This window comes from Peromyscus maniculatus, chromosome 6, assembly GCF_049852395.1.
Source record: "Peromyscus maniculatus bairdii isolate BWxNUB_F1_BW_parent chromosome 6, HU_Pman_BW_mat_3.1, whole genome shotgun sequence".
NCBI lineage: Eukaryota > Metazoa > Chordata > Mammalia > Rodentia > Cricetidae > Peromyscus > Peromyscus maniculatus.
The window spans coordinates 70,585,203-70,610,532 of record NC_134857.1 but is presented as its reverse complement, the minus strand read 5'-3'; the positions used below and the strand labels follow the sequence as shown (position 1 = coordinate 70,610,532).

General features: G+C 44.8%; 1 protein-coding gene across 6 annotated transcripts in view; it reads right to left on the bottom strand.

The window, feature by feature from the left end:
- Positions 1–25,330, bottom strand: part of Nup210l (nucleoporin 210 like) — a 94,682-nt gene that overhangs the window by 49,772 nt on the left and 19,580 nt on the right. For all 6 annotated transcript variants that reach the window (XM_006976462.4, XM_076573751.1, XM_076573754.1 and 3 more), the window contains 9 exons: positions 24,167–24,235; positions 20,719–20,825; positions 18,950–19,090; positions 17,270–17,407; positions 16,513–16,668; positions 12,848–13,046; positions 9,511–9,656; positions 6,526–6,747; positions 2,234–2,407 (listed from right to left, as the gene is read on the bottom strand). In XM_006976462.4, coding sequence (XP_006976524.2) covers positions 2,234–2,407; positions 6,526–6,747; positions 9,511–9,656; positions 12,848–13,046; positions 16,513–16,668; positions 17,270–17,407; positions 18,950–19,090; positions 20,719–20,825; positions 24,167–24,235 — 1,352 coding nt within the window. The remainder of the gene's footprint in view (positions 1–2,233; positions 2,408–6,525; positions 6,748–9,510; positions 9,657–12,847; positions 13,047–16,512; positions 16,669–17,269; positions 17,408–18,949; positions 19,091–20,718; positions 20,826–24,166; positions 24,236–25,330) is intronic.

Below are 25,330 nucleotides of genomic sequence, written 5' to 3'. Positions count from 1 at the left end.
CAGTAGCCTTAGGGCTGGCAAGCTATCCTTGAAGACAAGAATTACATCTCCTCTGTTCTTTCTCCTTTGATTTTTTTTTCTTTTTTTTGGTTTTTCGAGACAGGGTTTCTCTGTGTAGCTTTGCACCTTTCTTGGAACTCACTCTGTAGACCAGGCTGGCCTCGAACTCACAGAGATCCGCCTGCCTCTGCCTCCCGAGTGCTGGGATTAAAAGTGTGTGCCACCACCGTTCGGCCTCCTTTGACGGTTTTTAAACTTCACCTCATCCAGCAGTTGTTAACATACGGTGGGGTGTGTGTTTTCTCTCTCTCTTCCCTTTCTTCTGCACCTCCAGGGGGCTGGGGGCAGGTATTTTGTTTGCTGCATTTTGTTTTATGAATGATGTAGCTATCATGGCACTTTACCCCACCCCGAATATTTCATTATGTATTTCCTAAGAAAGAGAACATCTGTGTAAACAAACAAAACAATAATACTATACTTCAGAAAAAATCTTTTCGTTTTATTTTTGACTATGTGTATGTGTGTGTCCATGTGTGTATCCATGCACATGTATGCAGGTACCCACTGAGATTAGAAGGAGTCATGGGATCTCCTGGAGCTGGAGTTACAGGTGGTTGTGAGCTGCCTGAAGTGGGTGTTGGGAACTGAATTCATGTCCTCTGAAAGAGCAGCAAGAACTCTTCTTAGTCACTTACCCATCTTTCCAACCCCGCTGTGCTTAAGAACGTTGACATCAGTTCTGGAGAGATGGCTCAGTGGTTTTTAAGGGGCTTGTGCCGCAAGCCTGAGGACCTGAGTTCGGATCCCCAGAGCCCGCATAAAGCCTGGTACAGTGTGCATCTGTAATTGTAGCACTCCTGCAGTGAGATGGGAGGTGAGGCCAGGGGACTCGCTGGAGGGAGAAGGGTAGCTAGCTTCGCATACGCGATGCTGAAGAAGAGAAGCCCCTGTTTCCAATGTGATGGAAGGCTGGGGCTGATACCTGTGGATGCTCTCTGACTGCCACTTATGTGTCACAGCCCAAGCACACACACACACACACACACACAGATGAAAGAAAAAAGAATATTAACAACTAACATTAATGTAGTATCATTAACTACAGAGTCATTATCTCAGTTTCCTCCATATATTTCACCAAATATCTTTTATATCTTTTTAGAGTTTTTGTTCATTTACTTTTTAAAAAGGATTTCATCTTTATTTATGTGTATTCATGTATACCTAAGTGCGTGTGTGAGCCATGTATGTGCAGGTGCCCAAGGAGGCCAGAAGAGGGTGTTGGATCCCCTGTAGCTCCTGACATGGTTGCTGGGAATTGAACTCAGGTCTTCTGGAAGAGCAGCAAGTGCTCTTAATTGCTGAGCCACCTTTCTAACCCTGAGTGGATTGAGAATAAGGACAATTAGTCCCTGGGCTGGCTAGTTTTATGTCAGCTTGACACAAACTGCTGTCATTTGGGAAGAGAGGCTCTCGAATGTGAGAAAATGCTTGCACTAAAACTTACAGGATGCAGCCGGGCGGCGGCAGCGGCGGCGGCGGCGGTGGCAGTGGCGACGCCTTTAATCCCAGCACTCAGGAGGCAGAGGCAGGAGGATCTCTGTGAGTTTGAGGCCAGCCTGGTCTACAGAGTGAGATCCAGGAAAGGCGCAAAGCTACACAGAGAAACCCTGTCTCGAAAAACCAAAAAACAAACAAACAAAACTCACAGGATTTAGTAGCAGGGTCATCCTCAGCTGCATAGAGAGTATGAAAAAAAAAAGAGATGGGTGGGCAGCTGTGGCAGGACACATCTGTAACCCCAGCACTTAGGAGGCTGAAGTGAGAGGACTACAAGTTCAAGGCCAGCCTGGTTCACCTAGAGAGAATCTTCGCCTGTGTCTAGTGCCTGGCTGCGTTGACATCAGGTCTTCACGGTACTTTTGCAGTAGAAGTGATTTCTCTGACTTATTTATAATGCCAACAAAGGTTTGCTAGGGGAGATGTCAGTCAAACAATTTAGACACTGTTGGGGGGGGGGTGTCACTTGTCTTCAGCTACAATTCCCGAGTAGACAGTCACGTTACTAAAGGCCCACAATTGGAACCTACTCACCTCTCAGCCATCTGAGAATGAGTAACAAATGCCACAATGCCTCTCGCTTTGATAGACAGAAGCTGTAGTTCAGGTCCCTTATCACGAGAACATTTGAGACAAAAGAGCCATGTGTATCAGGACAATCTGCACTTACCAGTTGCTTGTTGTACTGTGGCAGAGGACATGGCTGGGTGCCAGCTGCCACCTTGTACACTGGTGTCACCAACATACTGGCAGGGTGGGCACAGATGAAGCGCACCTGCACCGTTTCCACAGAGGGACTAGGGTTCAGGACACCGGGGTGATTCCCAATCCGTAAAGTGAGAACCTTTAAGGAAACATCAGAGTTATTTATGTGCATACCCTTGATGTCATTGTGCCCAACTAAATATGTCAGAATTATTCTAACTCCATTGTAGAGGAGCCCTTCTGGATATGATAATCTGACAAATCCCTTAAAGTCATGTGCCTTTCTCACTACACATTAAATAATCTAATATTTTAAAATGTTAGAAAGCGGGCTGGAGAGATGGCTCAGAGGTTAAGAGCACTGACTGCTCTTCCAGAGGTCCTGAGTTCAATTCCCAGCAACCACATGGTGGCTCACAACCATCTGTAATGAGATCTGGTGCCCTCTTCTGGCCTGCAGAGATATGTGCAGGCAGAACACTGTACACATAATAAATAAATATATCTTTAAAAAAAAATTTTAAAAAAATGATAGAAAGCAATCAAGGAAGACATCTTTGGCCTTTACACAAATAAACATATAGAAAGAAGAACTTCTTGCATATATCCGCACACCATACACAATCATGTGTACACACACACACACACACACAAAGTGGGCTGGGGACACAGTTCAGTGATAAATAAGCATGCTTAGGCACTAAAGTCAATCCTCAGAAAAGAGTAAACAAAAGAAAAGGGCAGGAGTCACGGCACACACCTGTACTCCAGCACTAGAGAGGCTGAGGCAGGAGGATTAGGAGATCAAGGTCCTTCTCAGCTACCCAGCTAGTTTGAGGCCATCGTGGATTACATGAGACCCAGTCATAAAATAAAATCAAGTCATACCATGGAAAATTTAAGACAAATGGAACCTAAAAGATCTAATTTCGGGAGTGACAGCTCACTCCTGCATCCCAGCACTCAAGAGAAGGAGGCCGGGAGATCATTGCAAGTTCAAGGTTAGCCTGGTCTTCAGAGTTAGTTCCATGACAGCTATGTGCATAAAGTGAAGCCTTGTTTCCAAATCAAGCTGGGCACTTGAGAGGGAGAAGCGGATGGCTCTCTGTAGATTTGAGGCCAGCTTGGTCTACAAAATAAGTTCTAGGCTATCCAGGGCTACATAGAGAGACCCTGTCTCCAAAACAAACAAATCCACAAAACAACAACAAAAAGTGAAAGAACCATCGGGCCAGCAAGAGACTCGGCTGGTGTGGTGCTCACTGCCAAGCCTGAATACCTGAGTTCAGTTCCCAGGACCCAGAAGATAAAAGGAGAGAACTGACTCTTACAGGTCATCCTCCGGCCTCCACATGCACACTGTGCACTTCTGCCATGGTTCACGTGTTCCCCCCACAAATGAATTTTAAAAAGAAAATTAACCAAATTACTTCAGTCTTTTCCTTCAACAAGATTTGTGCTATTTGCTTGTGTCTCAGTTTAGTTTCTTCATTTTTCTACTTAAAATTTATTTTAGATTTATCTATTTCATGTATATTGAGTATTCATGTGCACTAAGTGCATGCTTGGTCCTGAGGGGATCAGAAGAGGGTGTGGACTCTCTCCTGGGTCTGAGGGCACTGCATGCACGTGATACTCCTGCAGGCACACAAACACGCACATACATCTTAAAACCAAGACAAACATTACATGACAATACAACGCTAACCTAAAGACTGGCAGCAGGGCTAGCAGATGGTCCAGTGGGTAAAGATGCCAAGCCTGACAACCTGAATCCGATCCCTGGGACCCACACGGTGGAAGGAAAAAACCCTGCAAATTGTCCTCTGACCTTCAGACTCACCACGTGTCAAATAAATAAATAGTAAGTAGATGTAATTGTTTTTATTTTTTTTTATTTTATTTTATTTTATTTTATTTTTTTTTTTGGTTTTTCGAGACAGGGTTTCTCTGTGTAGCTTTGCGCCTTTCCTGGAACTCACTTGGTAGCCCAGGCTGGCCTCGAACTCACAGAGATCCGCCTGCCTCTGCCTCCTGAGTGCTGGGATTAAAGGCGTGCGCCACCACCGCCCGGCGATGTAATTGTTTTTAAAGTACTGAGGTCATGGGGGTGCACACCTTTAATCATAGCGCTCAGGAGGCAGAGGCAGGTAGATCTCTGTGAGTCTGAGGCCAGCCTGGTCTACAAAGAGAGTTCCAAGACAGCCAGGGCTATATAGAGAAACCCTGTCTTGAGAAACTAAGGAAAAAAGTATTAATTTATAATATAAGTTAAAATAAAGTATAAATTTATATTTTTAAAAAAGCACTGAAAACAGTGTCTAAGTACTGAAAGCATCTGCTCCATCCCAAGTTCTGAGCAGACCACCCACTCTTAGTGACTTCTGTGTGGCTAACTACAGCAGACTTCTTTCCTTGTAGGAAGTCTGTGACTTCAGGATGTGTTGAAGAAATGAAAAAACAAGCCCTTCATTCCTCTATTCTTCAGAGTTTCTTGTCCTTTTGGAAAAGATTTATTTATTTATTTTTAAAGATTTTAAAATATTTCTTAATTGTGTGTGTGTGTGTGTGTGTGTGTGTGTGTGTGTGTGTGTGTGTGTGTAGTGGGTAAAAGTGCCCACAGAGGCCATAGGTGTAGGATCTTCTGGAGCTAAAGCTACAGGCAGTTGTGAGCCACCTGACGTGGGTGCTGGGAGCCAAACTCAGGTCCTCTGAACGAGCAGTGGGCTCTCCTTAACTACTGAGACAACCTAAGAGCCATGTGTGGCTATGTGTGTCTGTGAGTGTAAGCCACGTGTGTGCAGGTACCCACAGAGACCGGAGGACGATCTCTTGCAGCTGCAATTCTAGGCAATGGTAAAGCACATCTACTCAGCAGCTATGATCACTTGCGCAGTAAAAACTACAGTGTGGATGGGAAGGCGACTCCCAAGGCCCCACACCTCTACAGGAGACGCTATTGGTAGTTACCATGGCTACCAGGGGAGGGAGAGCTGCTCTTCTTTGGAAATGTGGCTGCTGGCAGGTTGTTCCTGTCCCAGTGGATACCACACACCCATGTGAACATGGGTGCTCCTAACCGGACCCACTAGGTAACTAACAATACTTCTCACAGAGGCCACCAGAGGGCGGGAGGCAGCTTTCTCCACCCCTCTGCTCTGTTCCTTTGAGGTGGAGTCTTCCTCTCAACCTGGAAGAGGGTGGATTGGGGTGTGTTTGTTTTTCCCAGTGAAGTCAGAAGTTGGGGTTACAGATGTGGGCGGGACCATGGCTGGCTTCTTGCATGGGTGCTGGGATCAGAGATCTTCAGATCAAAACAGAACTTAGTAGCTAAAATATGGAAGCAACCATGTGTGTCCATCATTAGATGAATGCATGAACATTCATCACACACACACACACACACACACACACACACACACACACACACACACACACGCAGGCACTGGGATATTATATCTCATAACTGGGATCAGAACTCCTCATGCCTTCAGAGAAAGTGCTCTTAGCCCCCGAGTTTAGTTTTCCTAGTCTCTGAAGCTTATTTTGATTGGGAAAACCTTAGCAGACATGTGAGTGAATACAAACACTTTTGCTACTGAGGGCAGAGAGCCGGACACAGCACATTGCTGGGCAGAGACGTGGAGCAGTTCCTCAAAACACTGAACAGAAAGAATACTGGAGGAGTCAGCAAGTCCACTTCTTGATAGATGGGGGGATGGGGCCGGCAAAAAGAGTCTTTTGTTTTGTTTTGTTTTTTGAAACAGGGTTTCTCTGTGTAGCCCTGGTCAAATATATATATATATATTTATACACACACACACACACACTCACACACACACACACACACACACACACACACACACACACACACACATATATATATATATATATATATATGTAAGTATCCAAAAGTTTAAAATAAAAAATTGGAGACCGGGCTGGAGAGATCATTCTGGTTAAGAGCATGGTGCACATACACATGAACATGAAGGCAGATACAAGTATACTTAAATAAAAATGAATCTTTTTTTAAAGTATTATACTATAAGTTGCAACATCATACTCATGTCAGAAAGAGGCTGTTTGAAGCCCAGCAGTGGTGGCACACACCCTTAATCCCCGCACTCAGGAAGCAGAGGCAGTCGGATCTCTGAGTTCGAGGCCAGCCTGGTCTATAGCACAGCCAGGGCTATGCAGAGAAACCCTGTCTTGAAAAACAAACGAAGGAAGGAAGAAAAAAGCTATTTTTCTTACTTGTTCTCCTAAATCCAGGCACAGGACTCGGTAGACATACTGGTTCTGTTTCCTCTTGGTCGGCAGCCGGACCTCTGTTACGCTAGTGGCCTCTGGCTTCTCCATGCTCAGCTCCAGAAAAAACCGGGAAGGCTCCAAAATCCATGGATGAGGGCCCCCTTCAAACACCATTTCCTTCACAGACTGCCATGTCACCAAGGCCACTTCTACGGGGTTCAGAGCCTGAAATAAATCCGTTCTATATCGTTAGAGAATTCTTTTATTATTTGTCTGTTTAGACAGAGTCAGGTCTCCCACACTCTGGATATTCTGATCCTATTGCCTTTACCTCCCCAGTACCTGGATTAAATATCTATCTATCTATCTGCCTGCCTGTCTGTCTGTCTGTCTACCTATCTGTTCCCTTCCCTCTTTCTCCTCAAAGTTCTCCTATGTTTCCCCCTTGCTCTCTTTCAAATTCATGACTCCTTTTTCTCTGATTGCTGTTACCCACACCTTTTTTCTATAATAATTTTTTGAGACAGGGTCTCCTCTTTACTAATTTTTTTTTATTTTATGTGTATTGGTGTATTGCTTACATGTGTGTCTCTGTGAGGGCATAGGCTCCCCCAGAACTGGAATAACATAGCTGTGAGTTGCCAGGTGGGTGCTGGGAATTGAACCTGGGTTCTCTGGAAGAACAGCCAGTGCTCTTAACCACTGAGCCATCTCTCCAGCCCCTATAATTTTTGTTTTGAGATTATAATCATTCAGCTTTATTTTTATTATCTGTTTATTTATTTTGAAACAAGTTCTCATTATATAGTCTAAGTTGCCCTGGAGCTTGCTCTGTAGACCATGTTGGCCTCGAACTTTAGACCCCCTTGCCTCTGCTTCCTGAGTGCTGGGATTAAATGCACTCGCCATCACTCTTGGCTGAGACTATAATACAATTACATCATCTTCTCCCTCCTCTCTCCTCTCTCCAACCCTTCTCATGTACGCTTGTTCTCTCTCAAATTCATGGCTTCTTTTTCTTTGTTGTTACGTGTGTGTGTGTGTGTGTGTGTGTGTGTGTGTGTGTGTGTGTGTGTGTTTAAACATATGTTCCTAAATACACATGTACAACCTGGTCAGTGTGTATCATGTATGTTTTCAGTGCTGACGATTTGGCATTGGATAACTGTGCTGGATAGTTAAATGCCAACCTGACATAAACTAAAGCCATTTGAGAGGCAGAGACCTCAGTTAAGAAAATGATGGGTTGGGGATTTAGCTCAGTGGTAGAGCGCTTGCCTAGTAAGTGCAAGGCCCTGGGTTCGATCCTCAGCTTCAAAAAAAGAAAAAAAAAAAAAAAGAAAATGAATGGACAGTGGTGGTGCATGCCTTTAATCCCAGCATTTGGGAGGCAAAGGCAGGTGGATCTTTGTGAGTTCAAGGCCAGCCTAGTCTACAAAGAGAGTTCCAGGACAGCCAGGGCTGTTACATAGAGAAACATTGTCTCAAAAACTAACTAACTAACTAAATAACTAAATAACTAACTAAATAACTAAATAACTAACTAACTAACTAAATAAATAAATAAATAAATAAATAAAAAGGGGGGCTCCACAAGATAAGACTGTAAGGTATTTTCTTAATTACCAATTGATGGGGGAGGCCCCAGTCCACTGTGGGTGGCGCCATCCCTGGGCTGTTCCTGGGGTTTGTAAGAAAGCAGGCTGAACAAGCTGTGGGAAGCAAGCTAGTAAGCAGCTCCCCTTCATGCGCTCCTCATCAGCTTCTGCTTCCAGGTTCCTGCCCTGTTTGAGTTCCTGTCCTGACTTCCTTTGATGATGTGGAAGTGTCAGCCAAATCAACCCTTTCCTCCCCAGCTTGCCTTTTGGTCATGGTGTTTCATCACAGCAACAGCAACCCTGACTAAGTCAATAACCAAGTGGTGTGCTCTGCCCTGTGGAGACTGTTTCTCCTGCTCTCTGCCTGTAGTTCTCTGTGCGGGGTTGAGGCCCTGTGAGCTTTTTTCTCTCCCTCCCTTAGCATATGTACCGGTGCCATCCTCTTCCGGGTCTCCTGTGGGCAGTTCTAAGGCATCACGTGGTGCTGGAAACTGAACCCAGGGCCTCTGCAAGAGCAACAAGTGCTCTTATCTGCTGAACCATCTATCTAGCCCCTCGATTTTAATTTTTGATGGAATTAAGCAAGTAGGTAGGCTCTCCCTGCCTTTATTTTGAACCACTTCTTGTAATACGTAATAGACTAACCCTTATGGCCCTAAATAATGGCTGCTGTTCTGAAAATATATAAACACGTGGGGTAAATATGGCTGATTCATCTTCCATAGGACAGGAAGTTGCTGAGAGATAGCTTTCTTTAAAAGGGACTATGCTAATAGTCTGTGTGACTGACTGGTGCTTACAGAGATATATACATATGTAAAAATTCAGGTATTAACTTAAAATTAATGTCTTATGTACTTAATTTCCCACACCTTATACCTCATAGTTAAAGAAGAAAGTTAAGTACCTAAAGTTTGCTAATGCAAGATCAGACATTGCTAATGTCAGATGGGGATGTGGTTCAGTGGGGCGGGGTTATCTGTTTATTGGTTGGCTGTTTGGGAGCTTGCCTAGCACGCAAGAGGCCCTGCGTTCCATCCTGCAGACATGAAGTGAGAGCGACTGAGTACTATTATAATCCTGCACTTGTGATGCAGAAACAGGAGGAGCACAAGTTCAAGATCATCCTCGGATACAGGTCTAATTGAATGTCAGCCTGGGCTACATGACACTGTCTCAAAAAAGAAAAGAAAAGAGAAAGCTGTTCCTGAATGAGTTCATTTAGGAAGCATGGGGGATAAGCTCCCATGCCACTGAGGTTTGAGGAGAGCTTAGATCCAAACCAAGACAACAGAGTAAAGAGGTTACAAATCCTGGTCCCTGATTCTTAGTAGAGAGAAGAGCTGGTGGGCAGCCAGGGCTTCACCAGGTCTCGCAGAGGACAGCTCACCTTTAGAGGTTCATAAGCAGCAAATGTGGCACTGCTCCCAATGTGCTCTTCATGTCCAGTCACACTGACTGTCACCACAGTATGGCCTGGAGATGTGGCTGCTATGTGTACGCTAGAACAGTGCTCTGGTCCAGGCTTTTTAATACCTTTCAATCAAAAGACATGATTTCAAACAGGCGTGGTGACACAGACCCACACTCTCAGCACTTGGGAGGTGGCTCCAGAAGAATCCAGAGTTCAAAGCCAGCCACAGCTACAAAGCAACTTTAAGGCAAGCCTGGACTACAGGAAACTCTGTCCCCAAAACAAATACCCACCCCAAAGTTTACCTCAACTCAGTAGAGTAATAAGCAGTCTGGTTTTAAAGAAAATAGGATACAGAAACAGAATAATTTTAACACGTTAGAAGTATGATCTGGGGCTGGAGAAATGTCTTAGTAGTTAAGAGCACTGACTGCTCTTCCAGAGGACCCAAGTTCAATTCCCAGCACCCACATGTCCACTCACAACCACTTCTAACTCCAGCTCCAGAAGATCCCACACTGTTGGCCTCTTCAGGCATGAGCACTCATGTATACATATCCACATGCTGACATACACACATAACAAAAAAGAATAAAACAGATTTGGCTGGGCACGATGGCACTTTTAATCTCGTCACTTTGGAAGTTCAAGGCCAGCCTAGTCTACATAGTGAGTTCCAGGTCAGCCAAAGGCTATATAGTAAGACCTTGTCTCAACAAAACAAAACAAAACAAATCTTAAAATACATTTATTTATGTATTTTATGTGTATGGGTGTTTTGCCTTTGGCACACCAGAAGAGGGCACCAGATCTCATTATAGATGGTTGTGAGCCACCATGTGGTTGCTGGGAATTGAACTCAGGACCTCTAGAAGAGCAGCTAGTGCTTTTAACAGCTGAGCCACCTCTCCAACCCCTCCCCATTCCCCCGAAAAAAATCTTAAAAACATAACCTTGTCTGGGTATAGTGGCATGCACCAGTCATCTTGGCACTTGGCTCAGGCAGGAGGATTCTCACAACTGCAGTCCAGCTTGGGATACAGAGTAACATCCTGCCTCAAACAAGACAAAACACAGTGCCTTTATATACCCACGTGGTTCCATTTGTTCTATCTTGTTGATGTGTATTTCCCTCTGTAGCTCAGCGTTGGGCCACTCGTCTATCCAATACAAGGCCCTGAGTTCAATTGCCAGCAAGGCCAAAAACAAACAATAAAGCCTGTCTTCTGGTGACGGACATTTATCATGTAAGATAAAGTGAGTTCTACATGCAGTGTGAACACAAGCGTGGGCAAAGGCTCAGACACCAAGGGATGTGTAATACAGAAAGAAAGACAAACAGCATATATAAAATACACATAGATTGCCGGGCGGTAGTAGTGCACTCCTTCAATCCCAGTACTTGGGAGGCAGAGGCAGGGGGATCTCAGTGAATTCGAGGCCAGCCTGGCCTAGAAAGCAAGTTGCAGGACAGCCAGGACAGAGAATCATTTAAAATAATAAGAGAAAGGTAGAAACAGTCAAGAGGTATATGAAACAGAAAGATGGGTTGTAGCTAGAGAAACAGGCGTTGTTTGTTTGGTTTGAGACAGGATCTTGCTCTGCAGCCCAGAGGCCTTGAACCACCCTCCTGCGTTGTCCTCCCAGTGCCTGGCCTACAGGAAGCTTTAGGGAAAGAACCACAAGCTTAGGAAACAAGACACCCAATGAAACATAAAGGAGCCATTGATGATGGGTGATAAAGGAAAACTTGAACGTTGGTTTTGTTAGAGCCACATGATGCCAAAGGAATGAATCCATGAAAAGCAGATTGGGTACCTGTGCTGGGCATGTGGACTGTGGAAAAGGATGCGGGCTCTGCTCTGTGGGCAAAGAAAAACCTCTTGAATGTTTTGGGGCAAAAAAAAGTAATAGGGGGCTGCAGAGATGGCTCAGAGGTTAAGAGCACTGGCTGTTCTTCCAGAGGACCCGAGTTCAATTCCCAGCAACCACATGGTGGCTCACAACCACCAGTAATGAGATCTGGCGCCCTCTTCTGGCCTGCAGTGATACATGCTGTATACATAATAAAATAAATAAATAAATAAATAAATAAATAAGTCTTTTTAAAAAAGGTATCAATAGACTGGATTTGAGCCAGGTGGTGGTGGCGCACACTTTTAGTCCCAGCACTTGGGAGGCAGAGGTAGGTAGATCTCTGAGTTCAAGACTAGCCTGGTCTACAGAGTGAGTTTCAGGACAGCCAGAGCTGTTACACAAAGAAAGCCTGTCTCAAAAAACAACAACAACAAAATAATAATAATAATAGTAACTAATAATAATAATAATAATAATTTGGGTTTGGTGGCTTATGTCTATAATTCCAGCACTGGGAAGGCTGAGGCAAGAGGGTTACACAAGTGACTAGCTAGACTGGCTAGAATGGTGAACTCTGTGCTTTGATAAAATGGAGTGTGGTCAAAGAAGACATCCAATATCAGCTCCAAATCCAGGCCTGCACATACATGTATATACATGTATATCCACTAACATGTGAACATGTGTACATATATGCACACCACACACAAAGACACATTTTTCCTCCATGCTTTTTCTTTCTACATTCATAAAAAAGAGTAGAGGAACATGCTGTAGAATAATCCTTCTGTACACTGTGAATATGTATTACTCTCACTGGTTAATAAAAAGCTGACAGGCTGGTAGCCAGGCAGGAAGTTAGCCGGGAAAGCCAAACTGAGAATGATGGGAAGAAGGGCGGAGTCAGAGGAGTTGACAGCAGATGCAGAGAGAGTAAAATGGACATGAGAAAAGGTACCAAGCCACATGGCAAAGCATAGATAAGAAACATGGGTTAATTTAAATGCAAGAGTTAGATAGTAACAAGCCTGTGCTATTGTCTGAGCATTTATAAGAATATTAAGCCTTTGTGTCTGTTACTTGGGACTGGTGGTCAGGATTGGGAAAGAAACATCTGCCTACAGGAACACCTACTTCAACACAGTTGACAGAATAAAGGAATGATAAAGAAATAAAGGTATTATAAAGAAGTACATGCCTTTCATGCCAGTACTCAGGAGGCTGAGACAGGAAGATTATGAGTTCAAGGCCAGCCTAGAATACATAGCAGGATCCTGTGAGTACATACATGAGTGAGTGAGTGAGTGAGTGTGTGTGTGTGTGTGTGTGTGTGTGTGTGTGTGTGTGTGTATTAAAGAGAGAAAGGGAGGGAGGGAATTGTATGAATTAAACTACAGTGGTGATTGGTCCCTTAATTCAAGGATGAATGAGAAAAATAAAAAGATCTTAGCCTTGCCTTCATTAAAAAGAGTGAAGACTCCTTGCTTATCCGAGTTGAGATCCAGGGGTAGGTGAGAGCAGTCGGTGAATGCAATGGCCTCTTTGGTCTCTGTATTTACATGATACATTGCAATAGGGACCTCAATAATCTGGCCAATTTCCACATCAGCTTGAAATGGTAACAGTTCCATTTTGTTCAGCTTCATGACATATATCTTGAGGAAAAGCAGTTAACTTTTAGGAAAGTCTTAGAAGAGATATTTTAACACATAATCATGTGCTGCATGCATATGCATGTGTAATATATATATATATACACACATATATATATATATATACATATATATATATATATATATATATATATATATATATATATATAAAAACATGTAGATTTTGGTGTGGTTGCATATGCCTGATTCCAGCCCTTAGGAAGCTGAGGCTATATGATAGAGTCAAGGGCAGCCTGGGCTACATAGTGAGACCCTGTCTCAACAGCCATATGTATATGCTCTCTCTATTGTTTACTTACAGATTTTACTTCAGTTTCCCCATTCTTTCTCTCTCTCTTTTTTTTTTTGGTGGTAGTGCTACGGTTTGAATCCTGTGCGGACTAGGAAAAGACATTACACCAAGCCAGGCCTCCAGTTAAAAAATATATAAGAATATATATTATAAATAAAATTATATAATTTTACATAAATTATGTGTTATATATAATAAAATTTTTTTGAGACAGAGTTTCTCTGTGTAGACCTGACTGTCCTAGATCTCACTCTGTAGACCAGGCTGGCCTTGAACTCACAAAGATCCACCTGCCTCTGCCTCCCAAGTGCTGGGATTAAAGGCCTGCACCACCATGCCCAGCTTCAGTTAATATATATTTTTAATATAAAAACATATACACATGCTTTCGGGTTTCTACTGCTGTGATATAAACACCATGACCAGAAGCGACTTGGGGAGAAAAGTCCATCCTACATAGACGTCAGGGCAGGAACCTGGGGGCAGGAGCTGAAGCAGAGGTCATGGAGGAAAACAGCTCACTGGCTTGCTCTCCATGGCTTCTCAGCCTGCTTTCTCACAGCACCTAGAACTAACAGCACAGGTGCTATAATTCCAAATGCTGTAACTACAATAGGCTGGGCCCTCCCACATCAATCATTAACTAACGAAAAGCCCCACTGGCTTTCACACAGACCAACATGGCCAGGGCATTTTCTCAGTTGTTCCCTCTTCTCAAATGACTCTAGCCTGTGTCAAGCTGACAAAAAAAACAACCAGGACAACACAGAATCAGCCCTTCATAAACATGGATTATGCATCCTCAGATTCAACTGATTAAAAATACTTGGGCTGGAGAGATGGCTCAGTGGTTAAGAGCACTGGCTGCTCTTCCAGAGGACCTGAGTTCAATTCCCAGCAACGACATGGTGGCTCACAACCATCTGTAATGAGATCTGGCTCCCTCCTCTGGCCTGCAGAGACACACGCAGGCAGTATACTATATATATAATAAATAAATAAATCTTTTAAAAAAATACTCAGGGGGGTGGGGGGGTGGGGGGGGCCGAAACACATCTGTACTGAAAATGTACACTTTTTGTTTTTGTTTTTGTTTTTCCAGACAGGATTTCTCTGTGTAGCTTTGGTGCCTGTCCTGGATCTTGCTCTGTCGCCCAGGCTGGCCTCGAACTCACAGAGATCTACCTGGCTCTGCCTCCTGAGCGCTGGGATTAAAGGCGTGTGCCACCACCGCTGGGTGACTTTTTTATTCATTTGGTTGGAGGTAGGGTTTATGTAGCCCAAGCTGGCCTTGAATTGACTACGTGGCTGCGGATGGCTTTGATACTGCACCCTCTGTCCCCCAGTTCTGGGGTCGCAGGTACACTGCACCCAGATGCACTTCTCTCTTGTCATTATTCCCTGGACAGTGAAGAACAGCTACACACGGTGGCACCTGCCTGGGATTTCAGCACTTAAGAGGGGGACACAAGAGAGCTGCTATGAATTTAAGGCCAACCTGGGCTACAAAGTGAGGCCCTACCAGAAAAACAAACCAACAAACAAAGAACCCCAAGAACAAAAACATAATTCAGCATAACAACTCACTGCCATGGCATTAGAGATCAGGAATCTAGGCTTGACTCACGTAAGAATCACACTCAGTGTACCTCCCCCTCGCCGGTCCCTGTGTTTCCTGTGTACCTTGCAGTCAGAACTAGAAACCCCCACACCATCTCTGCAGCGTTGCATCTTTTACTTCCTGTATCCAACTGATCATCAAATCTTTAGTCCTACAATGGCAGCATTTGGGCGGAGACGGGAGATTGGCCAAGAGTTTGAGGCCAGACTGGGCTACATATTGAGTTTGAGACAAGCCTAGGTTATCAAATAAGACCCTGTCTCAACCCATCCCTCTCCCCAAATAAGACCTTGTTGCGGAATATTAGTTCAACTATGTAAAGATGAGTTGTATTTGTTTTTTTTGGTCAAATATTTAACTATGTAAATATATGTTGCATTTGTTTAATTATGTAAAGATGTGTTGCTGTTTTACCTTGCCTGCCTAAGGCACTTGATTGGTCTAGTAAAAGCTGAACAGCCAATAGCAAGAGAAGAGGTATAGGCAGGACTTCTGGGCAGAGAGTAAAAGGAAGAACCTAGGCTGGAGAGAGACAGAGAAACAGAAGGAGAGAGGGAGATACCAGGGAGATGCTGGGGGCCAGCCAGACACAGAGGAAGCAGGAAAGCAGGACATACAGAATAAAAGAAAGGCAAAAAGCCCCAAGGCAAAATGTAGATGAATAGAAACAGGTTAATTTAAGTTATAAGAGCTACTGGGACAAGCATAAGCTAAAGGCTGAGCAGTCATAATTAATAATAAGTCTTTACGCTGGGCAGTGGTGGTGCACACCTTTAATCCAAGCACTCTGGAGGCAGAGGCAGATGGATCTCTGTGAGTTTGAGGCCAGCCTGGTCTACAGCGCTAGTTCCAGGACACCTAGAGCTACACAGAGAAACCCTGTCTTGAAAAACCTTAAAAAAAATATGACAGGATCTCACTATGTAGTTCTGGCTAGTATGGAATTTACTATGTAATCCAGGCTGGCCTGGAGGTCACAGAAATCCACCTATCTCTGCCTCCCCAGAACCAGAATTAAAGGCATTCACCACCACACCCAGGCAATTTGTTCATTGTTTTCAGATCTCAGTATCATTTCAGTAATTCAGAATTGTGCTGCATAGGTTTTGTGAACTTGGTACAAGCTGGAGTCATCTGGAAAGAAGTGATCTCAATTGAGAAAATGCCTCCAGCGAACTGGCCCATAGGCAAGTCCGTGGGGGAGGGCCTTTTCTTGAGTAAGGATTGCTGTGGGATGTCCCAGCTCACCGTGGGCAGTGCCACGCTGGGCAGGTAGTCCTGGGTTGTATAAGAAAACAGACTGTGCGAGCCACAGGGTGCAAGCCCGTCAATAATGTTCCCTCATGGTCTCTGTCTCAGTTCCTGCCTTGAGTTCCTGCTCTGACGTCTGTCCGTGACGGACTATAAACTGTAAGCTGAAGTAACTGGCCCCCAGTTGCTTCTGGTCATGGTGTTGATCCCAGCAACAGAAACTTAACTGGGACATTGACAGTGGTATCTCAGAGACACTCAGTTTTCTCTAAAGAGACACTTACCTCAATTTCCCCGTATCGAAAAGGATTTTGTACATCTCGTGCCAAGATGGTGCTGTTCCCTCTCACCTGACCTGCAGTTACCACTCCTTTGGTGGTGACCATGGCCACTGTGTCATTAGATGAGGTCCAGGTGAAGTTGCCACTGCCTCCCTCTACCTGTGAAGAACCACAGCCTAAGTTAACTCTTCTGGGAGGAAAGGAGAAGTTAAGTGAAATGGAAAACTTGACTGGTGAAGTCAAGTTTGGAAAACAACAAAATTATGTAATAAATGATCTCTGCACATGTCAAGAAACAATCTGCAGTGAAGTAGGAAAATGAGCAAGAGGAGCATAAGGGGCGGATGGGTAACTGTCCTGCCACAGAAGGCCATGGGGCATCAGGGCATTAGGGAGTACCAAAAGCTTGGTAAAACTCACAAGGAAATGTTAGATTGCAGAGACAGAAAGCATGCCGAGTCTGGATTTGGTGGCTAGCAAACACTGCGATACACCAGGAATTTGGTGGGGAGGTCAAAGCAATAAATTTGGGGCTGGGGATGTGGCTCAGCGGGCGGGTGGAGCTCTGGGTTTGATCCCAGCACTGCATAAACCTGGTCTGGCATTGCAAGACTGTAACTCCAACACTCAAGAGGTACAGCAGGAGAATCAGTGAGTTCAAGGTCAGTCTGAGCTACCTGTCAAAACTTTTTCAATAAAGCAAACTATTAGAGAAACTGATTTACTTCTGTGTGAATTCTATCATTAGAGGATGCTGTACCTGAATTTTGTAACGATTTAATATTCCCAGAGGATGATGGGGAAATGCCAGAAAGCCGGGCTTAAGCTGAATGGGAAAATAGATCTTCACTTCTTGATGGTGACTGATTTCATACTTATTAGACTCAGCACTGCTGTTCTGTAGGAACAAGGAAAAAAAAGATCTAAATAGATTTCCTGAGACACTTTTTTTTTTGTGTGTGTGGTGGTGGTGGGTTGGTTCAAGACAAGGTTTCTCTGTGTAGCCCTGGCTGTCCTGGAACTCTCTTTGTAGACCAGGCTGGCTTCGAACTCACAGAGATCTGCCTGCCTCTGCCTCCTGAGTGCTGGGAGTAAAGGCCTGTGCCGCCAGGATCAGCTCCTGAGATATTTTCATTGCCACTGAAAATGTGAACAAAATGGTGTGTTCATGAAGCAGTCAACCATCTTCTACCTCTAAAAGAAAAGGAGCTGGGTGTGGTGGCGTGGGGGCACAGGTTAGACGTTAACCCAGGAGGATCAGGAGTTCAAGGGCAGCTGAAGTTATCTTTAAAGGCGGAAAAGGCCAGAAAAATAGAAGGAAGCATGCAAAGTTGGTCTAGTCTGCTTTCCATTGCTGTGATAAATACTGTGACCAAAAGCAGCAGGGAGAGGAAAGAGTTTATTTCATTTTCCAGTTCACCGTCTAGCATGAAGGAAAGTCAGGGCAGGCACTCAAAGCAGGAACCTAGAGGCAGCAACTGAGGCTAAACCACAGGGCAATGCTGCTTCATTGGCTTGCTCTTCATGGCTTGCTTTCTTATACAACCTAGGACCACCCACCCAAGGATGGTACCACCCACAGACTTGTTATCAATCAAATGTGTGTTGTGCACACACAGATAATAAATAAAAATTCCAACCAAGACTCAGTTCTTGCCACTGTTCACCAGTGCTGGTGGCCACAGGCAAGGCTAACTGCAGTGTCCCAGGTACACCTCTCTACAGAGCTCCACTCCTAGTGTGGAAGTCCTTGGAAGGAGACAAATCTGCAGGGACTGCTATCTACTCCAGCAGGAAAAACCAGCAGGCCTCAGCACTGGACGCAGGGCGGAGGGCAGACAGGCTGGCAGAGGGCTGCGGGCTCAGCACTCAGGAGTCTCCGGCAGGAGCATTTTGAGTTCAAGGCTAGCCTGGGGTATATGAAGAGACTCTGGGTCGGAAAAACAACAAAAAACCTGGAAATAAGGTAAAAGTCCAATGTCGGGGGCAAGGCTAAATGAATCAGCATGTTAACCGTTTGGAATTTGAGAATAAAAAGATCCCTTACGTGGGGCTGGCTGAGTGGGTGAGAGTTTGTACTGCTTTTGCAGAGGACCTATTAGAAGACTCACAAATGCCTGTCGCTCCAGCTCTAGGGAATCCCAGTGTTTTCTTCCGGCCTCAGAGGTCACCCGCATACAGGTGCACCCCCCTCCCATACAGTTTTACAAATAATAAATCTTTTTCTTTAAGCTACTTATACATACCTGATGACACAGAGAAACACACGTATGGAAAGGTTTCTTAAAGGAACTGTGTTATACGCAGTGGAGGACAGTCTGTAGAGGCATGCCATACTGTGTGGCGTGACAGAGGGAGATGGCATGTCACAGCTGCTTTACATCACGGCAACCCACCCTGCCAGGGCTCCTAGGAAACAGACGGCTGCTGAGACACCTACCTCCTGAAGGTTGGAAGTCAGGGTTGCATTTATCACCACAACTCCATCTTTCAGGGCTTTTACCACGTGGTAAGATCCGTTTGAAGTGCTTAGCTGCTCTTCAAAGTACTCCTGCAGGAACTGGAATGTAATCTCGAGATTCTGAAATCAGTCCAATGGCAACACAAATCTGAAGATGTATTTTTTTTTTCCCCTAAAACCATGTTAATGGCAAACCATAGATAGGACTGCAGGTAGGCACTTAAGAGATGCAGGCGTAAGAACGGAGTTAGGGTGTGCGCTGGAGGGATGGCTCAGTGGTTAAGAATAGTTGTTGCTCTTATAGAAGACAATTCAATTCTCAGCATCCTCGGGGCAGCTCACAACCACCTATCACAAGGCTAGCTCCAGAGGATCCAACACATCTGGTCCCTGAGGGCACCTGCACTCACACCCACAAACACATAATTAAAAATAAACAGGAACTAGGCCGTGGTGGCGCACACCTTTAGTCCTAGAGAGAGAGAGAGACAGGTGGGTCTCTGAGTTTGAAGTGAGCTGCAGTCTACAGAGTGAGTTCCAGGACAGCCAGGGCTACACAGAAACCCTGGCTCAAAAATCGAAAAAGTAAATAAGTTAGCAGGAGCCAAAGAGATGGCTCAGTCCTCTGCTCTTCCAGAGGACCCCAGGTTCATTTTCCAATACCCATGTGGCAGTTCACAACTAAAGAACTCTAGTTCCAGAGCATTCCATGCCCTCTTCTGGCCTCTATTGAGTATCAGGAATACATACATGCAGGAAAGCTACTTATACACATAAAATTTTAAAATATTTTAATATTTAAGATTAATCAATCAATCAATTAATTAATTTTTGTTTTTTTGAGACAGGGTTTCTCTGTGTAGCCCTGGGTGTCCTGGAACTGTCTTTGTAAACCAGGCTGGCCTCAAACTCAGAGATCCTCCTGCCTCTGCCTCCTGAGTGCTGGGATTAAAGGAGTGCGCCACCACAGCAAACTATAATTAATTGACTTAAAACAGAAGAAAAAACAAAACTTTTGCTTTCCCTCATGGAAATTCTAAGTTGGAAAAGGTGTGATTTTACAACAGTACTCATTTGTGGAAAGATTCATCCATATCAGGAACAGAAACAGTTGAAGCTTATAAATTCAGGACAGTCCATGCCATTCCATTCACGGACAGTTGCTAATTCTGAACCCTGACAGTCCTGGGCAGAAACACATTTCCAAGCTGGTGTTCAAATGTCACTCGGCCCCCACAGAACTGGTGAGCATCTATCTCTGTGTTACACGGTGGTGTGCAGAGAGAGGCTTGTCCCTAACTGTTACTAGGCTGATCGACTCCTTCCGTAATTCTGACCATATTTGACTTCTGGTTTAGCATTCCCCAAGGACAAGCCTAGTTAATGGTAATCCTAATCAAAACTAGTAACTTGCATTTACAAGGGTAAAGACTGAGAGCAAAGAAGAAAGCAGGCTTCCGGTCACCCCCCAGGAGCTACCCACAGAGGATCTAGGAAAGTAAGAGAGAGGGCTCTGATGCGGCTCCCTTGGGAGAGCGCTTATCTTGTATGCTTGAGGCCCTGGATTCGAACCACATAAACTAGACACAGAGCACACACCTGCAATCTGAGCACTCTCCCAAGTGGACGCAGAAAGATCAGGAGTTCAAAGCCACTGTCTTCTACATTGCTAGTTAGAAGTCCGGCATGGGCTACGTGGGATCCTGTCTCAGTGAGAGGAAATAGGAGGAAACAAAGGAGAGACTCACATCCGAAATATGGACCCTGGTGCTGCTCTTATCAAATACGTCGACTGTGATGACGTACACCTGGCCCACCTCGAGACTCCATCGGCCGCCAGGATGGATGGTGAAACCTGTGCGCACACAAGGAACATGAGACCAGGAAGAGGCCCGAGTCCTCCTGCCATGAGCTAACAACTGCAAACTTAAAAAGCTACTTAGAGCCCGGTAGTGGTGGCGCACGCCTTTAATCCCAGCACTCGGGAGGCAGAGGCAGACGGATCTCTGTGAGTTCGAGGCCACTTGGTCTACAGAACGAGTTCTAGGACAGCTAGGGCTACACAGAGAAACCCTGTCTCGAAAAACAAAACAAAACAAAACAAAATAAGCTACTTGGAAAGCCCACTTGCTGATAGATTGAAATGGCTCTCAAACAGATCTCTCCTTCAAACTGTGTGGCAATCTAAGATTCCAAAATGCTTGGCTTAATTTATATTAAGTGAAAGAAACACTGTGAATATAAAGACAAGAGCAAAGCATGCTAGACTTGGTACTTCATAATGCCTAAAGACATCAACACTTTTTCTTGAATAATGTCTCTTTTTCTAATTCAGAGATTGTATTTCATAGATTATGGTATTGTTTCATAGGTTCGTTTTGTTTTTGTTCTCACTCACTCACCTGTTCAAGCATGGCTGGTTGGTTGGTTGTTTTTGTTTTAAACAGGCCAGGTGTGGGCTGGAGAGATGGCTCAGAGGTTAAGAGCACTGGCTGCTCTTCCAGAGGTCCTGAGTTCAATTCCCAGCAACCACATGGTGGCTCACAACTATATAGTGGGGTCTGATGCCCTCTTCTGGCCTCAAGTCAATAGAGCACTCATGTACATAAAATAAATAAATCTTGGGGGTAAAAGAAAGAGAGAAAGAAAGAAAGAGAGAGAGAGAGAAAGGAAGGAAGGAAGGAAGGAAGGAAGGAAGGAAGGAAGGAAGGAAGGAAGGAAGAAAGAGGGGCTGGAGAGATGTCTCAGTGGTTAAGAGCATTGGCTGCTCTTCCAGAGGACCCAGGTTCAATTCCCAGCACCCACATGGCAGCTCACAGCTGTCCGTAACTCCCAGATCTGACACCCTCACACAGACACACATACAGGCAACGCACCTATGCAAATAAAATAAAAATGAAGTAACTATTTTTAAAAAATGCTTGTGATTCTTAGAACTTTCCCTCAAGAATTTAGCTGGGTCTCAGGGGCTGTTGGGGTGGTTATCATCCTTCACAGGCAGGATTGCTTTTCCACCTCCTGCTTCTCTGAAATGCAGGATGCCTACTTAACTGTATTCTCCATTACGACATTACATCTATAAAGAGACAGTATCAAAGCAAACGTAATGAAAACACAGATTCGTGTATCACTGTAGCGGTGGTTATAGATGCCGACACCTCCTTCCCACATCTTATCATTAGCTGTTTCCTTCTAATGTCTCAGTGCCTCCTTACTAAAATAGAGCAGCATAGAAAGGAAAAAAAGAACGCTGACCGCTCTTCCACAGGACCCGGGCTGAGTTCCCAGCACCCACATGACAACCTACATTCACCGCTAACCAGCTCCAGGGCTCCAGCACCCTCTTAGGACCTCCAAAGGCACCAGTCATGCACTCGGCACACAAACATGCACACACTACAAAGTAAAATAAATCTTTCTTTTTTTAAAGATTTATTTCTTCAAATCTTTTTAAAAGTTAAAAAAATAATTAAGGTTGCTTGCATGAGCATGGGTGCAGGGCTACTCATCTGAACAAGGGCTGTACCGGGGAGTGGGGGTATACAGCACCAAGGGATGGGACCAGAACCATTAGCTAGCTGTGGCTCCTGGGGAGGAGTGGGGTCTCGTGAGCACCTGCCCCTCCCCTAATGGAATATTGCTGAAGCCAGGCATTTTGGGGGGGGGTCTGGAATTCACATGTGGCCCAGGGTGGCTTCAAATTGGCAATTATCCTGCCTCAGTCTTCCAAGTTCTGGGATTATGGAGTGTGCCACCACGTCCAACTGCACAATCTATTTTTTTTTGTTTTGTTTTGTTTTTCGAGACAGGGTTTCTCTGTGTAGCTTTGCGCCTTTCCTGGGACTCACTTGGTAGCCCAGGCTGGCCTCGAACTCACAGAGATCCGCCTGCCTCTGCCTCCCGAGTGCTGGGATTAAAGGCGTGCGCCACCAACGCCCAGCAACAATCTATTTTAAGATGTTTCGTTAGGATGCTTCAGCTTTTTTTTTTTTGAGACAGGGTTTCTCTGTGTAGCCATGGCTGTCCTGGATCTCACTCTGTGGACCAAGCTGGCTTCCAACTCAGAGATCCACCCAATTCTGGCCACCAAGTGCTGGGATTAAAAGTGTGCACCACCAGCACCTGGCTATGTTCTACTCTTATAAAGAACATCCAATCAAGAAACATTATGTGGCCGGGAGGTGGTGGTGCACGCCTTTATTCCCAGTACTTGGGAGACAGAGGCAGAGGCAGGTGGTCCTCAGTGAGTTCGATGCCAGCCTGGTCTACAAAGTGAGTTCTAGGACAATCAGAGCTATTCTACAGAGAAACCCTGTCTCAAAAAACCAGAAACCACCTCCTCCCCAAAAAAACAAAAACAAAAACAAAAAAACAAACAAAAACCCATCACGTGTCTTAGTTACTTTCCTATTGTTGTGATAAAGACCATGGTCAAGTGTGGTGGTTTAAATGAGATGAGATGCCCCCTCAATAAGTTTCTGGCATTTCTTGGTGCTGTTGCCGCTGTTTGGGAAGGATCACTAGGTGTAGCCCTAGTGGAGGAAGTGCGTCACTGTGGGCAGGCTTAAGGTTTCAAAGCTTCTCGCTTCTCCAGTTTGCGGTTTCCTGTTTGTGGGCGCGGATGTGAGTGCTGAGCTGCTGCTCCAGCGCTCCCTGCCAGTGGCCATGCTCACTGGCATGGTAACGACCGTTTCTACTCCTCTGGAAATGTAAGTCCCAAATCATAAGCTGCCGTGGTCACGGTGTCTTATCATAACAAAAGAGAAGTAATACATCAAAGCCAAGCATGGTGGTGTTCGCTTTTAATCCCAGCACTCGGGAGACGGAGGCAGGTGGATCTCTGTGAGTTCGAGGCCAGCCTGGTTTACACAGAGAGTTTCAGGACAACCAAGACTATACAGAGAAACCCTGTCTTGGAAGAACACAACAAAGCAAAAATGAGAGAGAGAGAGAGAGAGAGAGAGAGAGAGAGAGAGAGAGAGAGAGAGAGAGAGAGAGAGAGAGAGAAGGAAGGAGGGAAGAAGAAGGAAAGAAAGAAAGAAAACAGATCAAAGTCAGGCTGAATTCAAAGTCTCAGGATGAAGGCTGACTTTGGCAGTCCTTTCATGTTTAATACATTCATTTTAGTGAATTCATTTATGTTTAATGCATTCACTTAAATTATTCAACTCTCTGAAAGCCATTATCTAAAATTACCTAAAAATCCGGGCTCTACGACATATATGGTGGAGTTTGGGAGTCCAGACACAGAGCGCATATGGACATCTTAATTCTGCTTAAGGAAGTTATCTGAGCCAATGCTGGGTACAAAAGGAAAGATGAGCCACTGAAGAAAAAAATAATAATAAATGTACAAACAAAGCCCCACACATTTTCTTTGGAAAGCCAAAATTTAAATATGAACACTTCTGAGGAGAGCCTGAGAAGACCCAACAAGACGGTTCAACCAGTAACGCAGCCGCCGCCGCCAAGCCTGACGACCCAGGCTTGATCCCCAGGACCCACACGGTAGGAGGAGCCAGCTGACCCCCAAGAGTTGTCACTTGACTCCACACACACACGCACACACGCACACACACACGCACGCATGCACGCACACACGCACACACATACACACACGCACAAATAAATGTAATAAACATTCAGGAGCTGGAAAGATGCTCAGCACTGGCTGGTCTTCCAGAGGACCTGGGTTCAGGTCCCAGCACCTACATCAATTCTCACATCTGTCTGTGGCTCCAGTCCCAGATATTTGATACCTTCTTCTGGCCTCTTTAGGTACTGAACATACACACAGTACACAGACACACATATAGATAACACACACACACACACACACACACACACACACACACACACACACATATATATATATATATATATATATATATATATATATATATATAGAGAGAGAGAGAGAGAGAGAGAGAGAGAGAGAGAGAGATTTGAGGAAGATGAAATGGAAAGAAGTTCATGTTCTGTGGTTTTAATTACATTTAGTTACAGAACTATTTCTTCAAACAAATTCTCATAGAGGGCCCACTATGGAATGCAGGAAAACATGGTACCATTCTGGAGGAAGACAAACATTTCCTGAAAATATGAACAGCGGTGGGGGTGGAAGGTGGGCCAAGAGTCGCCACTCAGCAGCATGCCTGGAGCGCTGTAGCTTCAAAATTACTATAACTTGCAGTAGATATTTAACACCAAGCTGTTTATTTCTTCGCCATCAAAAATACTTCTAGGAGCTACAGAGATGCTCTGTGGTTTAGAGCACATGTTGCTCTTGCAGGGGACCTGGGTTTGATTCCTAACATCCACATGGTGACTCACAACCCTCTGTGACTCCAGTTCTAGGGG